Source organism: Papaver somniferum, chromosome 11, assembly GCF_003573695.1.
Source record: "Papaver somniferum cultivar HN1 chromosome 11, ASM357369v1, whole genome shotgun sequence".
NCBI classification, from domain to species: Eukaryota; Viridiplantae; Streptophyta; class Magnoliopsida; order Ranunculales; family Papaveraceae; genus Papaver; species Papaver somniferum.
In genome coordinates this window covers 102810510-102828670 of record NC_039368.1, presented here as the reverse complement: position 1 = coordinate 102828670, position 18161 = coordinate 102810510, and the positions used below count along the sequence as shown (strand labels likewise).

Genomic DNA, 18161 nt, shown 5'->3' with positions numbered 1-18161 from the left:
TTCTCAAATTATTAAGTTAAATACCATTTTAGCCTTGTACGGCTTATTTTGATCATTCCGGTTAGAGCTGGCAAACAAGCCAAAACCCGCGGGTTAACCTGTACCCGGCCCGTGAAATCCCGAATCCGGCTCGGCTGGTTTCAAAACAAGCCGGGTTCGGGTTGGAGAAATGCCGGCTTGTGAGTAAACGGGTTAACCCGTCCCGGCCCGGGAACCCGCGGGTTGAACCCGTAAACCCGTAATGCTATCAACGGCTGAGATCGTAAGATATAACTTCTCTCTTATATAACTCCTCAAACAAAAAATTTCTCAGTTCCTCCAAAACCTAAAATCTCCGCTGCGGCTCAGAAGAAGGAAACGAAAGGCTTTCTAGGGTTTTCTTCATCATGGTAAGAAGATTCGTGGTTCATTAATTCGTTGTTCGTTTCATTAGTCATCTCTATTGATGATTCTGATTCTGATGGTGTTGTTGTATTTTTCAGGTTCTCTCAAATGATATCGATCTGTTGAATCCAAAACCTGATTTGGAGAAGAGGAGGCACAAGCTTAAGCGTTTGGTTCAATCCCAAACTCCTTCTTCATGGTAACTACTCCTAGTACTAATCACCATCTTCATCATTATCAATCTCTTATCTATGATTTCATTTTATTGAATCTGATTTGGGTTTATTTGCTTGTTTGTGTTTATGTGTTTCTGTGGAAATTGTTGCAAAATTGGATGATTTCAATTTTTCGGAACTAACTTGAAGTTCCACTATTGTGTTTTTGCTAGCCTGCCTGCCTGTCAACGAAACTGCTTCCCATTCAGTTTGTATGTATTTGAGAATAATTTTGGAAACGCTTTAACTTGTTGGATGTTTTTGAGATGTCAATGTTCCAATTTGCTTGATCACTTTAATGGGAGGACATCATTTGCAGTCTAAGAGACACTCCCTAATTGATGTTGCGATCAAATGTGAACTCAGACTGTCTCGGAGACTTTTCGAGTAACGTTCTCTGGCCTCATTCTTTTTATTGAGTTATTATTTGTACATCTAATTGGGGTTTGTAATGAATGGTTTGATTCTGTAGTTTGTGATGGGACATTCTTTCCGTCTCTCCACGATGAGATGTCTGCAATTGTGGGTTGTTTCAACCGGCGTGCACAGAACCTGCTACAAGTTCATTTATTTTCGGGTTTCAGAAAGTATTTTACATGGATTAAGAGAAAACTTGTGAAAGGAAATCACGTTGATATGGTTGAAGAAGGCAAAAAAGGTTTACTACATATCTTTGCAGGTTATGCGGTTGGAGGAGGACATGTATTGCATATGGTTTGTGATTTAACAATAGCTGCTGACAATGCCGTTTTTGGCCAGACAGGTCCAAAGGTACTTGTATTATGCTTGTTTTATGAGCGTTCTTTGGAATGTTAATTTTTTAATGCATATCTAGAAATTGCACACTAGAATTATTTTTCTGATCTCCTCAAAATACCTTTTACGGTGGATTTGTGCAGGTTGGAAGTCTTGACGCAGGTTATGGAAGTTCCATCATGTCTCGTTTGGTAAGTGTTGAAACTGAATTCTCTGGCGCAGTGGGGGAATCATAGCCGTTAACATGTTATTTTTCTTCTGGTGGTGGTTTACCAGGTCGGGCCGAAAAAAGCACGTGAAATGTGGTTTCTAGCTCGATTTTACAATGCTTCTGAAGCAGAGAAGATGGGGCTAGTGAACGTCGTAGTACCGGTGATTTTATTACAATCAACTACTCAAGGGGGCTACTGTATTGTTTTCAGCATTTTGTGTTTTTGATAGACAACAACTTTTTTTGTCTTTTCCCTTGAATTTCTGCCACCATTGCCAATTTGCTTGTGTATGGAAGATTTCGGCAGTGACAGCGACATTTCTTCTGCAAGAAGGTTTTGCCACTTTACTTTTTACCCCAACAGGATACTACTATGGATGTAGGGTGGCAGCAGTCAACCTCGTCGGCAATACAAGCCGAAGGAATGTCTCGCTTCACTGCTGTCTAGTGGGCACAAAAACTAACAATTATGCTGTCAGATATTAAGTGCCAAGGATGCTTCAACATGTAAGTAGTAGTTATTACTTGTATTTTTCAGTTTTTCTTGTGATTTTGGAGAATATATGAATATTTGAATCTTTGTGTTGTTGTTGGATTTTTGAAGGCAGAACAACTGTATTCAGTCACTCACAAACAGTGGTTGTATGTGGAAATTGTCAAACTGTCTTGTGCCAACCAACTGGAGGTAAAGCAAGACTTACCGAGGGATGCTCATTCTGGAGAAAGGGAGATTAAGCGGTTGCGATAAGGGAATGTTGTAGTCGATATTCATTATTACTAGTAGAACAATGTAGATTATATAGTGTTTGTTTTTAGCTAAATAATGGCTCCAAAATTTGATCTCATTTAGGATATGTTCTTAAGGTATAAAACGGGCGGGCTAACCCGTGAACCCGCGGGTTAAACCCGTTACGGGCACGGGTTGAAGAAATGACAACCCGTGGAGAATTTCAACCCGCGGGTTTCAACCCGTATCAACCCGAACCCGTGGAACCCGCAACGGGCAAGCCCCGGCCCGCCCGTTTGCCAGCTCTAATTCCGGTCGTATGGTCAAAATCGATCGATGACTCATGTAAGGGAAGTCGAGTACAGTACTTTCAAAGTAAACATTCCCAGACGTGGCGAACGGTTTTCTTTGATTATACGATCTAGTACGCTAATAAAGAAAAAGCAAAAGGGAAGCAACTTAATTAAACTAATTATTTGTTCCTCAGAGATCTTTTCTCCTCATTGAATTTGACCTTAAATTTAACTAATATTAACTGTATTCGAACTTAATCCGAAAACAAACGTGAACCTATGACAGAAATTATTCGAAAGTATACGCATTACTGGCCAGCAAAGTGCTGTGTAAGCGACTTGTTTACACGCGGAAGTTCCAATATTCCTATTAGTCAAGAGGGTAAAAGGTTAGCTATTTTGACTTTGTTCCGTTGACTTTAATTTTCTATCAAAAGAATTAGATCGACTTCAATTACTCCAATTAGAACTAAATAGACGATTTAGTCGTAAGCTGTGTGATTAATATATCATTTGACCATCGTAGATCTATCGGATCATACCCTATTCATGAAAAGTCGAAATAGAGATACCTGTTTAGACTACCTATTAGGCTGAAGGAGCAAGGAGGCGATAAATAAATAAAAAATTGGTCGGAAAAAAAAAAACAATCAAAATCGACTGTCGATCCTGTACAACTGTCTAAGGATAATGTCGGTCGAATTAAGATTTTCCAACTAAGATAAACTGTTTGGAGTTAAGGCCAGCTGAGCTCTTCTCGTAACTGATTTGTTTCTAAGCGGCTCTTGCAAAACAGAGGGTAACACCGTAACAGTGACTACTCAAGTATAAAGAAAATAATAAAGTAGATTTTCTGAAAAAAATTGGTTGTCACCAAAGAAAGGTCTTTTAAAGTTAGTTTTCCTAAGATTGGTGGCAACACGAAACAACCTACCACTTTTTACTTACAATTTGACTTAAATAAATAACAAAAAAAAAGGTTTACAATTCCGCTGAGGAAAATAAAGGTTGCAAATTGAGATAAAAATCTTATGTGCATATACACATTTCGATTACCTCATGTGGCATACTTTTGCCACACCTGACGCTCTTAGAGTTTGTCCCTTTTAGTCCATTAAAAATGGAAGTTTAGCTTCTGGATTGCTAATAGAGGTGCGAGTATTATTTTACTTGGGAGTTTACCAATTTGCGTGTGATACGATACATTGACAAGTTTAACCGGGCTTACTACCTTTAATTTTACTTGGGATCTATATTTATGAAAAAATTTAGCCATGCTTTGTGATAGTCGTTAGTGGAGACACCAGTTTACCGATGAGGGTACTAAAAAAATTATAATCCGACAATTTTCCTTTTGTGATAGTCGTTAATGAAGATACCAATTTACAGATGAGGATACTAAAAAGATTATCTAGTAACCTGACAGTTTACCGAAAAAGGTAGCAAAATCTATATAAGAATTTTCTCCGTAAACTGGCACCCGGCTGATAATGCTGGTTCATTTCGGGAAGAAAGCAATAAGAAATGAAATAATCTTAAGACACCATGCCCTGGCTCGCGTATTTTCTAGCATCCAGTTAAATCACCAACAAATTGGCACACTATTTGTGGGAATCCATGTAGAGACCATATTACTAATAAGTAGATTTACCAACTGTACTGTTCTCAAGATCATCATCGTCCAGGACATGCATTAGGCATGCCCAGCAATTCTAATCTCGAGAGAATTCAAATCATTACAATTCTCCTACCTACATCCCCTTCTTCCCGGTCACTGCAGAGAAGATGTATTCGGCATATTTTGGTACTGTTACAGCTACACCTACCTCCCACTTCTCGTCATGATTTAAATTTTTGTGACACATAAATGTGACACGTACAGATTATCTCTGCACGTAGATCGTTTTTTTCTTTCTTCTTGGTCTTTTTTTGATAATTCCATGCCGCCACAATCTAGACACCCATGTCCACGATCTGAAATGAATCCTCTGGTAAGATTTCTGAAAACGTCAAACGAGTGGGTCTGACTGATTAATAAGTCTATCATCTTTGTCTGTCTCGGCGTGATTTGAGGAGACAAGTGATGGGAGCCCGTGCAACTGTCCGGTTTTATTAGCTTTAGTTGGCGGCTCATCACACGTGCGTTTGTACGATCAGTCTGTCGTTTTAAAATCTCAGCCGTACATCTTAAATCTATACCTCTTAACCATGTAAACTATTTTCTAACCGTGGTTAGTTTGTCACTGTCTGTGTCTGTCTCTTCTCTATCTCTTGCAGCAGTCAATTAACTAGTCTCTGTATGCGTGATAGGCTACGTGAACATGGCATATCATACCCATGCCTGTTCAATGCAGATGCAATGAATAAACTTCATCCATCCTACTTTATTACCTTTTCTTCTCTGATAAACATCAACGGTTGATCATTTGTTCACGTGATTTAATTTTTACCGAGGAGGGGTGATAGTGCAAAATGTGGGAGCGGCATTGGCTGTAATTACCAAAACAGACTTTGACCGATTGGGATAAGGGAAATCAAGTCAATCAGGCCGGTTTCTCTTGCTTCCTGACATGGTTTGCCATATCATTGACCGATACAAATACCATAAGCAGCTAGGGAAACAGTACCATATGTTAAAGATCAAATTTTGAGGGAATTGTCTTTTTTCTCTCCAAAAATCCTTTCAAGAAAATAATTTTGGGATCGGATTCAGTATTTTGGGCTCCCTACGACACCACAAGCTATCCCCTGGTTACACCAATGACCATGTGGAAAAATCGGTGCCGTTTATTCTTGTTTTATTTTTTAAGAGAGGATACATCATTGAGCAGAGTAACAAGGAGTTGAATAAGGGGTTGTATCCACCATTCCCCAATGTTACAGAACTTGCATACGGACTTTGTGTACGCTTTATTATAAATCCTAAGGTACATAATTATATTTCCACCTATATTGTATTCCACATAAGTTTACACACTTATTTAACAGAGCAGAAGATCGCCGAGGTGGTAGAGGTAAACCTGGATTTACATTCATAACAAAATTTATTTTGTCAGATTCAAATATAATATCATTTCAGCATTGTACTTTACCCCATTGCATTGCCTTTAGCAAAGCCCAAATTTCAACCTGATGAGTATGATATACTCTTTCAGGAATTCCCTTTCCTGACACTAGGTTTATGTAGAGTTTCTTGTTATCATGACTATACCAGCTAAATAAAAAGAATTAATACAAGAATCATCAACATTTATGTTGAGAGTGTCTGGTGGAAAAGGATTTCAACGTTTTAAATGAGATACATGGGTTATAGTATGTAATGGATGCAAATTTGGTGTTATAGAATATTAATACGAGAAAAATACCTAAAAAGAGGATGCAAAAGAGAGTTGGGATTGATATCATCATATTGAAAAAGATTATTGCGTTTATATGTCCAAATTTTCCAGATTGTTGCTGCAAAACCATGGCCTAAAGGAGATTCAGTAATAAAGTTAATAATAGAGTCGGAGGAAGTCCAAGTACTGATCCAATCCTTAAGAGAAGAATGTTGTTGGTATAGCCATGGATTGGATTTGCATATGTATATGATTGTTTTAAATATATTTTTATGTGTATGTTTTATTGATACGTGAAATTAAATAGATTAAATTCTTGATGTAAAAGAAATTGTAATTTAAACAACTTATTATATTAGAAATGTTTGATCATATCTCATTTCTTCGTGTTTATCGTAGCAATAACTTAGAAAGATGTTAGGATTTGTATTAACTACTTCTGCAATATTTCAATATATGATTGAATTTGTTTTTCTACTTGATATCACGTTTGTTTTTTTACTTGATAGCCAGGTTTTATAACTACACGGAGAAAGTGTTGCTATTTAATGATGATGCTTCCGAAGCAGCTAAAATTACTGCTCAGCCAAAAATATATATGTAAGAATATTCCAAATTTTATGATGAGAGTGTTACGTGCAAAGATTTCAAGAAATTTGTTAGAGCAGTCTCATTCACTTATGCTTAAAAGTGTCCACTGATCATCTCTACTAAGGACGGTAAAAAGTGTCCACTGGTCATCTCTGTAAACTGGGAATTTGGTAAAGCTTCTGAGCCTGTTGGCGAGCTCAGGTTAAGAATCCTTTTCGACTATGAGTCTGTTTTCAGTAAGTCATTCAAATTTTATCTTTTAGTTATAATTTGCTTTCTTTGTTTTCTTTAATTTCTACCATATTTTGCTTGTTATATCTTAATGCTACTATGTTTTCTTTTTTCTTATTCATAAGATCATCTTCTTTTTCTCATGGATTCGATATTAAATTATATTATTTTCATGATTCCATGGACCTGAAAAATCATACTTATAATTTTGTTAGAAAGATTGAAACTACATAATTGAGAGGCAGTGATTTTGAAAGAATTAACTCAAGGCCTTCTGCTAAATACTATCCATTTGCACTTAGAAGGATATGTGGAATATGATATCCACAATACCTCCCCACTATAAATGTTTCAACTGAGATGATCTGCTTGGTGAATATGTTTTACAACGTCATCGATATCACACCCAATTGTGTTTCCATTGAGGTGTTTGAAAATCTTATTCACCAACCTTTGATAGGTACAATATGCATTTTTATGACCAAAATCATTGTTATAAATCATTAAAGTCCTCGATCAGTGATAAATATTTTATGCACTTCATCAGTTGGGTTCATGGAAATTTGCTTGTAACCATAATACCCATCTATAAAAGATAAAAAGTTGATAACCTATACGTCAAGTAAAGGATGGATATCCGTAGGACATGCTTTGTCCAAATTCATGAAGTCGACACAAACTCAAACTTTTTTCTTCATAACAACTTTGATATCAAATAAAGATATTTGCATTCTCTTATGATGTTAGCTTCCATCATTCACTCACTGCTAGCATTCACAATATCATATAACTTATAAGCTATCTTCCGCTTATTCTGCTTGGTAGGTCTTGTTGTAGGATCAATATTTAATGAATTACAAGCTATGGAAGGATCGATACCTGACATGTCATACATTTTTCAGAAGATTTTCCTTCAATTCTTGTTTATAAATGTGATTTTTGGTTCAAACATAGACCCCAGGTTGATCTTTCTAAGGAGTTCCACTCTTTTTGGAATTTTCATTCATCGAGATCGATTATATATGTTTTTATAGCAGCTCCATGTTTCGTAACATAAACTTTTTTTGGTCTTCCTGTCAGGTACGCGAATCCACCTTCAGCATTTCCCAATACACTCTCGTACCCTTCAGCTTTTGTTATTATTTCTTTGAACCACCATAAAAGTCTTCTTGTTGTGTTAGAGATAACACAACTAGCTCCTAATAAAATATTTGGTTATCACATATAACGTTTTCACCAGCTTTGGTGGTGCATTTTAATTTCTAATGGTAAGTAATCGGTTTTAGGCTAAGAGATAGTCCCCGAAAATTATTCTTTGGCTACATCACTCACTACTCACCCCCATTTAGAAGGAAGGTTTTCCTCACCATTGAATATATCAACAACTTTTAACGTTGTTATAGCATATTTATAACGACTAATAAAGCATGATCAAACAAGATATGAAACAAACATAAGATATAAAGAGTGGAAAAAAAACAAGAACACAACAATATAACATGGTTCGGCCATGCAAACCTACATCCACGGTAAGAAAGTGTCACTTTTATTACTATTTTTCAAGGTCTTACCCTTTTCTCAAGATTACAAATTTTTCTCTTGCTTTTACTCAAACTCTAAGCTCTAATTCTAACTCTCAGTAGGTGAAAGTATCTTAAAGAACATGTTCATCTCCTGCTATATATATGGACTGTTATTTATAAGCAAATAGACTTCCTAACGAATGATATGGTGTTTCTTTGTTGGTGTTGGTGCGGAACGCCTTCTCATCACTCGGACGGGCACTCTGTCGCTCCTCTTCGAAGTATGTCATGTTGTACCTCCATCGGACAACCTCTTTGATCGCCCTTTATCTGAGTCTCTGACACAATGTACCTTCTTCTACAACAATCGCATCTCCTCTGTATCTTCGTTTAATGCACTGCTCTCCTTTTGGACTTGACCGACAATGTGATTTAACAATACTTTATATGCGTCATTCATGGGGCGAAGCGATAGATATCTTGATTATGCCAGCGTAATCACCTTTTGGGCCTTATTTGGTGTATCTTACTCACTTTCTTATCTTGCAACCGTTTCTTGTGATGTTGACACGTGACGATCGGGTATTTTACCCTCACAAACGTGGTAAGTTCATTTTGCAGCTGCTCCCCCTATGAATGAATGAACAAATATGGATTGATTGATTTACCTTATTTATATGGTAATTAATAAGGATTTTGCTAATAAATACGGTAGTGCATGCTTAACTTTAGCAGAAAACAATTACAGTAATACATGTGATGTATCAAGTAAGAAAATGATCACAGTATACATTGAGTGAATATGGCCCTAAAAATAACTCGCGATAATTACTAGGAAGAAAATTCTGACATGACTCATTCGTCTTCTAATTATAATAGTCTCTTAACTAAAAAAGTCCAATACAGGGGTTGAGGGTTTTTGTTTGTCTAGTCTATATATACTGAATAGTGCCTTCTTTGTTTTCATTCATACCATCTCTATCAAGTCCTTTTACATTAGAGACAACAGAGAGAGTTAAAAGAGAAAAGCTTCTTTGTTTGTTCTATTTCTATCAATTTGTCCATTCCCATTCAGAGAAGGAAATGGAGGTTACAAACAGCTCTAGATTTAAGAGGGTTTGCGTATTCTGTGGTAGTAGTTCAGGAAACAAACCTACTTATCAAGAAGCTGCTGTTCAGTTGGGGAAGGAATTGGTAATTTACATTTTTCTTTGTCTCCTTCCCTTGTTAGTGTATTAACCATTTTCTTCATTTAAATAGAAAAACAGTGAAAATTTTCATGGGTCTTTTGGATTTTTGTGATCATTTGATGATACTCTCTCTGTTAGTGTTTTACTTTTGATCACAATCTCATGGTTTTGGTTGATCTTCATGTCTTTCTTTCTCATAATTGTCTGGTTTTATTAGCTAGTTGCTTCATTTGATTGTGTTGTTCACATTTCATTCAGACTTGATATCTTATTTTCTTTTGTTTAATGTGTTAAAAAACTGTGTTGTTTTGGTTGCACCAACTAAAACTGGCTTCTAACATGAGATTAGTGTTGTTAATCTCATTCATTAGTGAGATAAAATTTTAAAACCGAAAATTACTAGTAAATTTTTTTCTTTTTCTTCAAGAGATGAATTTGGCATGAAAGATTGCTAGCTGTAGCCTGGCTGTCTCTTTGGCACAGTCATCTTGCATGATCTTGTTTTTCTTAGGAAGTACTACTATATAATATTAATTCTTAAAAACAAAAAATAGAAAAACCTTTTTGTGGGATTAACTCCTTTAAATCCCAAGAGAACAAACGTGCTATCTTGGTATCATGACTCACTAGCATGTTCTCCCTAATTGGGGCAAACCTCACACACACACACACACCCCACCACAATCTCATCCATGTCTTGATTTCTTTTGCCTTCCATTGTCCCAGGATTTTATGAAATATGATAATCACTTATTATTACTTGTTAATCATCACATAACAAATTAGTTCATTGGCCTTTTCTAGCCAGTTTTCTTTCCTTTTTTTCTTAATGTGTATGATCAAGTGATGCAACCCATTGCTTGCAACTATTTAAGTACACTAGCAGGTTATTTTATTTTGTAAAATATGTGGTAGTAATAATTATAGTTTCTATAGTGATGATTGTGATGTGTTGTACTGTTGCATGCACCCTTGACATGGGTGACACTTGGTGTTTATAAGAAATATACTATTGGGGGTTTGATTTTCCATGTGCTTTTAAATGAAGGTGGAAAGAAGGATTGATTTGGTTTATGGAGGTGGTAGTATTGGACTCATGGGTCTTGTTTCTCAGGCAGTTCATGATGGTGGGCGCCATGTTTTAGGGTTCGCTCTCTCTCTCTCTCTCCATTTTCTTTACTGCTTCTACACTTGCGAATATTATGTATTATACCAGTTACCACAAGAAGTTGCTTTAATCTTTCTCGATATGAGATCTGTTTGGCATTTGATAGCAGGCGTTCATGAAATTTAATCAACTGTTTCTTTTCTCTCTTTATTTTGCAGGATTATTCCAAGAACTCTAATGCCTAAAGAGGTAATTAAACTTCTGTAACTTCTCTGTAAAGAAAGTAAAGCATCTTAACGCAACGACTATATATATATATATATCACCTTAGTGCATTAACACATACTACTACTGTTTCACCTGCGCAGTTAACTGGTGTGACTGTTGGAGAAGTTAGAGCTGTTTCTGATATGCACCAAAGGAAAGCCGAAATGGCTCGTCAAGCTGATGCTTTCATTGCCCTTCCTGGTGAGAATCTGATCGGCTTGGGAACAAAAACCTTAGATTTACCATGATACATCTATCTAATTCTGATCACATGGTATCATTGTTGTTCCTCAGGTGGATATGGTACCCTTGAAGAATTACTTGAAGTCATTACTTGGGCTCAGCTTGGAATCCACCGTAAACCTGTAAGTACTGTTCTTGTTTCACTCTAGGGAAAGAAGTTATCTGCTTTTGGTAATATTCTTTACATTTTCTTGAGAGACTAAGAACGAACAAGTACAATTTTTCAAAAATCAAAAGTTAAAACCAAGTTTTCAATTACCTGAGTTCACTGCAACACGCACCTACCATGTGTTAGTTAAGTTAAATCACATACATGCAATTGCGTCATTAGGTAAGAACGACAGGATTTGTCCTTTAATATTGAATCTAATCCTGATCAACTTGAAAGAATCTCCCTTCATATGGGAAAAGGTTTTAAATCTATTAAACTAATGTGTATATGATTTAAGTGTTAAAGCAAGAGCGAACAACACCTTTATCTTGTTTATGTTTATTTTGATAATGTTTTTTTTGACAAGCAAAAGGGCAAATTCATTGAAAATTAACACTCAGTCGAAAAAATGAGAGTTGAGAGAGAAAATACATTTTGATAATGTTCCTTGAACATGATTCAAGAGTATGTCTTTTTACCTGTCTTATCATAAATTGATGAGGAACATTTATCATTTTTGGTGCAGGTGGGACTTTTAAATGTTGATGGATTTTACGACTCGCTGTTGTCTTTTATTGACAAAGCTGTTGATGAAGGCTTTATTTCTCCCTCTGCACGTCGCATTATCGTTTCTGCCTCAACAGCCGAGCAATTGATGGAAGGACTAGAGGTATAATATGTAACTAAAGTATTAGCTTAAATCCCAAACAATTTGTTAATAGCTCTACTATAATTTGCACTCTAATCTGAAGGTTTTGAACTTATCAGTAGTAATCTAGATAATATTCCCGCTACCATTACCTTTTTGGCACTCCTAATATTATAAGTGTAACATAAGTAGCGTGATCAACCACACACCTGGAGCTGAATACTTCATGTTTCAGAATGTCAAACTGATTAATCTTCAATTTAGTTAGATTTCAATATTCAAGTTGACTAACCTTTTTCTCCTTTCTTCTTTTTCAACTCTCCTCTTGGGAATAAAGGAGTTTGTGCCGGAGTACGACGAGATAACAGCAAATTTGGTATGGGAACCAGAGAAGAAGATAACTTATGAGCCAGAATCAGGAGTTGCTATGTAGTACTGATAGGGTCACTGAAATATTGTGTATGTTCTGTCCTTTTTTTTTGGCTACCTTTTCTAGAAGGTTTTTTTGGGGGGGATTTAACATATACATACTTCATCGGAAAATATCGCGTATACACAGTTCTGATCTTTCTTCTCACATACATACTTAGCAGCAAATATCCTAGAAGGAAAATGCTCTTAGGGACAAGTTTCATCTACTATAATATGTCGGCTGACTTTATTTTTTAAATTTTTTTTTGTTGTTGGTGACGATGAATTAACTAAGCAGGTCAGGTTTAATTAAGTTAATTCAAAGAAATTTCTCAGTCTCTTGTCTTTCTACTCTTTAACGTCTCAGTACTATGTAAATTATAACACAGTTGATTCGTAAAATGTATATGCACGGTTTGTGAATGGGGGGAGCAGTACTCTGTGTTCCAGCTGTTTGCTTTAAATATGGATAAATATTGTGCAGACTAAAACAGGGCATGTACATTAAAAGATGGATGCACACACGAAAAAACAAACGCGGTACAATACAATATTTAAAAGAGAGAATAAAACAGATGGAATCGTTCCTTTTTAAATTAGGAACACTTAATAATGTTTGGTACTTCTCCAAACTTTCACTTAGTTGCTTCAGCAGGTGATGTAAATTGTAATCAGGAGAAGAAAAGATTACCTGCAAATAAAACATTCAATCTAGAAAAGGTAGAAGCTGTGCAATACACACTGCTTGTGTTTGAACCAATTTTGACTCTAGACTAAGTAAACATATATTGAGAAATATAGTAGTAGTACTTGTTTCGTGTACAAACAAAAAAAGATGCATCATATATATTTCAGTGGTTAGTCGTACAAAATTACAAAAGCTGATGCATCACAGATACCGGTCAGCATTTTGGATCTGCTACTACAATTGAAGGAAATGACTGCAACATATTGATGCAACAAAGGCACCAATCGATTAGAACACTCATCAGCACTCCGCAGACATTGGTAAGTTCCTGCTTCCTAATGAAACTGTCTCGGGCCATAAAGAAGCCTTCGTCATAATGATGTTATCAACTGGTGTTAATGTGGTGGATTTACTTTCAAGAATTAGTGAATTCTCGTTGATGTTTTGGTATAAGGGACTTTGGACAGGACAAACTTCACAATCTGATCCTCTGGAGGCCTCTAGAAGGATGGGGAATGGCATATCATAGGTGGAAGTAGAACCTTTCATCTCTTTGCACAAGCCTAAGGTAGCAACTTTGGAGCCCTGTATCCGGTATTCAGGAGTAGAGCAATTTAGAACATCTTGAGTATAAGTGTCAGTAACGCCAAACTGGTTCACATCTACATAGATGCAAATACACAGAGCAAAGATACAAGTCAAATTTTTCTGGATTTTAAATGTGAAGAAGAGATTAACAAATGTAGTACCTAAGAAATGCACATAAAATATATTCGACCAGAGAGATAGAGCATATAATTTATTACCTCTCTCGCAGTGTATGGATTTCTGTAGTATTGTTGTGTCAGCAAACTGAACTATGTTTAAATTCCTAAATTCGTCCTTACAGGACAACTCCAAATGTTGGAAGGAGAATGATTTTGTCCATGTTCCCAGCATATCGGGAGTAGCAGGGATAATCAGATTTTCCACATGTAATTTAGATAATATCTGGAAAGATGCACAACTCAAACAGCAGCCAGGAGATTGAGATTGAATTTGATGTAATCCAGATTGAATGAACCTTAACTGGGTCAGCATGAAACCATAATAGGACATAGAAAGTACTTACTTCTTCAATGGCATTGAGGAGGCGACGGCACATGCCTTGCTGTCTGTACAAAGGTCGCGTTCCGATGAATGGCATTTCTGCTACTCGTGACCCATGGAGCCTAAAAGTGAAAAAAATAAAATATTGTATATGAATTCATTTGCATATGTCTAGGTTTATGATGCTAGAACACTATTCTTTGTGTTCTGGGGAGTAAGGATGATATCACTTAACATCATTAGTATACACTATTGGTGAAAGGACATGCTGAAACACGGAAAATTGAAGTTTCTTTAATCTCAAAATATAGAGCACATTGAAGAGGTAAATGCCGTGAGCAAACCTTATTGTTGCTACTGAAATAATCTCGTCATCCTTTTCCAGAATCACAGTGTAAAAACCTTCATAATTTAAACGTGTGTAATTCGATCTGATAGACAGTTGATTGGAAAAGTAAGAAACCATTTGCTGAGGATATGTAGTTAGCAATCTCAATATTGGAAACAGAAGCTCCAGGACGCAACATACCCACAATTGTAAACTGCTTGAGTAATCATATCTAGACTACTCCTCGGATCAATTAAAGGAACGAAACACTCGTGAAGTGCCAACAGTGCCAAGGGAAGTCTTGCATTGCATTCCACTACAGAAGATTGTATTCGCTTTGAATCATTACCCTCCACTTCATCAAGACGCTTTACAAGAACCCAAGAAAAGCCACCAGCGATAGGGTTTGACACTCCAAGAATATCTGAAAGGTCTGAGGCAACCTGATTTAATCATACATAGAACGATATTGTTATGGAAGCTTAAGTTACATTAGAATGCTATACACACTGCAATGAGTATAGTAGATAGATAGCGACATAAAGAAGCAAATGTACAAATGCAAACCTCTTTACAATACTTCCCACAGTATGCTTGTGAATTCGTACCCAGTGAATCTACGTCATTTATGGTAACACAATCTCTATGATCTACGTGAGAAATAAGTTGAGTGTGTCACAATAAGCTCAGGCTTGCACCTAGACAAACTAGATAGAACATAAAGAGATCACGAAGAAAACAAACATTAATGTTGACTAACATTTGGAGCCACAATGATTACAACTGACCAAGCTCATGGTCCTATTGGGTTTATCGTGCCAGCGATCACCCCTTGAGCATAATCTGCAGCTACAATATGGGCAATACCAACTGCCTTCTGGAAGAAACTGAAGCAAAACATGACTTTTAATCAAAAGTTTTTAAACTTGAACTGCTTATGAGGATAAATCAAATATAGGGAGAACAAGTAACACCTCAAGCATCACACATTCTTGATGAAAAGTCGAAGGGCAGCCATCACAACATAGCAAGTTTCCACCATCAGCACAAATTCCACAAGTATCATCACTAGGATCAGCATCACCAATTCCTACCACCTGGAAACCAATTCTTGTACGTCTTTTCTCCTTCTCCCATGCTTCACTAAAGCATTTCATCAATGACTTTCCAGAGATGAGGCAAATGTTCTTCCAGGGTTGACGAAGATTACTACCAGCATGAAATTCTAATTTTGACAACGACAAAACCATTCTGCAGCAATTACACCAGATTCCTCCTCTAGTAATCTTACCAGTCAATGTTATTCTTTGATCCTTTCCTATTCTATACACCACTTTTGTGTTTTCAGCCAGTACACCAGAATCAATCAACCAAGATAAGATGGTAAGTTTTGTTTCAGACAAGGGAGTGTCTTCAAGATCAGCATTTCTAGTTCTAACGGTAAGACTGCACCTACCACTTCTCTTTGTCTTCTCTTTCTCATTTGAACATCTTCTGCTGACAGGCTTTTTTTTGCTTCTATATGAGAAATATTTTTTAGTCATCCTAGTTTTTGCCAAATTTTTCTTCAATGGAAGAGTGGGTTTGTTGTAAAGAGGAGTCTCTATTTCATTTTTATTCCTGAAGGAAACTTCGAAAAGATTAGAACTACTAGTGGTTTCCTTCTCCGCCGCTGTATCTCCTAAAATTCTACATAACCTTGGAAATTCGCTGTATGCCGACATCCCCATATCCGCTTGACAATCAATAGGAATACGCCTCCGTCTGATACGTTTAGATCTCCTGCCTCTAGTGAAATCATAGTCTATCTGCAGTCTGCTATTCCCGCTTTGACCATTTGTTGCTACCTCATTGATCCATTCGGACCAATTGGTTTCATTACTCGAGCAATCATCTTTGTTACAGGATTTTGCCTTCTCATTAGCCATGCAAGATGTCAAACCCTGATGAACTTCTCCAAAAGCCATTTCTTCTGGATATGCTGAGGCTCCTATGCCAGACTTTTTGTCAACCTTCTCCTCTCCCATGGAAGAAGCCAACAGCTCAGTTACTTGTCTATATTTCATATTTTCTGGCCCTGGCGGTCCCGTGACAGTTTCTTTCTTACAAGATTCCTGTTGGCTTAGACAACTGTCCAGTAATAACATGTCTACAGGATTCGAAGAATCAAAGTAAATGTCATCAAACCACACTCCCATAAGCTCATCATCCACCGGCACACGCCTCCCCTTGATACGAACAGACCTCCGCTCTCCCTGACGCTCCTTATTCAGGTGCATATCAGCACTGCCATTATGATTATTTGTTGTCTCAGTCAGACCTAAGCAATTACTGGCATGCTTCTTACCACTCAAGCCCTCATCTTTGGTACATGATTTCAGTTTCTTATCCATTACTTGGTCCACTTCCACGTCACTAGAACCCAACTCTATTATCACACCAGTCAAGCATTTGTCTTGGACAGAAGATTTTTCCCGTTTCTTGCTACTTCTATTCCATTTCGTTCTCACTGAAAGGCGTGATGGTTCTTTGTCACATTCTTCTCCAAAGCTTTGTTTTTGTTGTTCTTCTTCTTGTTGTTGGTGGTGCTGCTGCTGCTGTTTTCGTTGGTGTCCTTGTTCTTGGTGTTGTTGTTGGTGACAGTGTAGCGCTGCATTTTCTGCAATGGGTTGAACCACAGTTCTAGTCCTCCTGCTAGTACTTTTCCTCTTAATCTTAGGAGTTCTTTGAGCTACATTACCTCTAGAACTTACAACCGACTGAGATAAGCAGCATTGCCTCTCTGCAAATTTTGACGCATCACGTGAAAATACTTCCAAAGCTTTTGAAAGAGACCCATAAATCGAACCAGATGGAGATACATAACTGGCATCACAGCCTTCCCGAGCGACTACCATCCATCCACATGATAACAGAATGCTCTTTAAGCTATTAGGAGTAGCCATATTCTGATTTTCGGACTCAGAACCATCAATACCCTCGTCTTCTATTACCAGGGGTTTCCTATTCTTAAATTGATTAGGTTTAATTCTTTTGCTGACTGAACCAGATACACTGTTCACTTGCTCAGGCAACCAAGTACGATCACCCCCCCCCCCCCCCCCCACAATTGCTCACAAACTAACCAAAAGTAAACCTAGAAATCTGAAGCTGAAATGGAAAAAAAGGAATCTAACAGGAACCAGATGAACTTACTTGAAACGAGATTAATTCCATTGTGGTAATTTTGCTATACAGGAACCTGCAGTGTATTGTTTAGCGAGTCTTCAATAAATTTCAGGGTTTCTGTATTTTGGTTGATATGAAGAATAAAAGAAGAGTGAGAAAGATAATGAAGGTTTTCGCAAGTATAGCCGAGTCATAATGGTATCATCGAGGGTTTTGCTGAGAGGAGAGACGCTGAAGTGTGGGCAGTACAGAGAAGAGTGTTCAGCCAAGAGAGAGAAATAAAGAAAGAGAGAGAGTGGCAATGTCAGCGGCAGTGTGGTACAGTACTACGGTGTATTAAGAAAAAGAAAATAAAACGAAAAGAAATCGGAAATGCTATTAGCTCCCTATTCACCACATCCATACTCACCACCTATAGTCTAACCCCACATCTGTATCGAGATCCGTATTCAGGTTCAGATGGGGTTCACCATTCGGGATTTAGATTGTAGAGAGGAAAATATGGAGGTGGAGAATAGGAAACTGAATAGCACTCCCAGAAAAAAATTGAATTTATTTTTGTAAAAGCTCATTTCTGGTTACGCTAGTAATTCAGCCTTT

General features: G+C 37.1%; 3 protein-coding genes and 1 long non-coding RNA gene across 5 annotated transcripts; 3 read left to right on the top strand and 1 right to left on the bottom strand.

The window, feature by feature from the left end:
* The first annotated feature begins 280 nt into the window (after positions 1 to 280).
* LOC113320375 lies at positions 281 to 1167 on the top strand. 2 transcript variants are annotated; one of them, XR_003346074.1, is made up of 5 exons: positions 281 to 389; positions 483 to 583; positions 773 to 811; positions 919 to 986; positions 1072 to 1167. It is a non-coding gene; the product is annotated as an uncharacterized LOC113320375 (long non-coding RNA). The 2 variants fall into 2 exon arrangements; XR_003346073.1 differs by having other exon boundaries at positions 773 to 986.
* Positions 1168 to 1235: 68 nt separating this feature from the next.
* Positions 1236 to 2014, top strand: LOC113324844 (1,4-dihydroxy-2-naphthoyl-CoA synthase, peroxisomal-like). Its single transcript, XM_026573129.1, has 4 exons — positions 1236 to 1370; positions 1499 to 1546; positions 1632 to 1727; positions 1931 to 2014. Exons 1-4 carry the CDS (start codon positions 1236 to 1238, stop codon positions 2012 to 2014), a joined length of 363 nt encoding a protein of 120 aa, XP_026428914.1.
* A 7166-nt stretch (positions 2015 to 9180) lies between these two features.
* On the top strand, positions 9181 to 12626 carry LOC113322516 (cytokinin riboside 5'-monophosphate phosphoribohydrolase LOG7-like). Its single transcript, XM_026570613.1, has 7 exons — positions 9181 to 9463; positions 10508 to 10605; positions 10786 to 10816; positions 10936 to 11035; positions 11129 to 11199; positions 11755 to 11898; positions 12215 to 12626. The coding sequence occupies exons 1-7, from the start codon at positions 9353 to 9355 to the stop codon at positions 12308 to 12310; spliced, it is 651 nt and encodes a 216-aa protein (XP_026426398.1). The 5' UTR covers positions 9181 to 9352; the 3' UTR covers positions 12311 to 12626.
* A 444-nt stretch (positions 12627 to 13070) lies between these two features.
* LOC113322515 lies at positions 13071 to 17469 on the bottom strand. Its single transcript, XM_026570612.1, has 8 exons — positions 15368 to 17469; positions 15154 to 15280; positions 14961 to 15043; positions 14595 to 14836; positions 14410 to 14496; positions 14088 to 14187; positions 13783 to 13966; positions 13071 to 13638 (listed from the first exon to the last, which is right to left on the bottom strand). Exons 1-8 carry the CDS (start codon positions 17336 to 17338, stop codon positions 13277 to 13279), a joined length of 3156 nt encoding a protein of 1051 aa, XP_026426397.1. The 5' UTR covers positions 17339 to 17469; the 3' UTR covers positions 13071 to 13276.
* Positions 17470 to 18161: the final 692 nt, after the last annotated feature.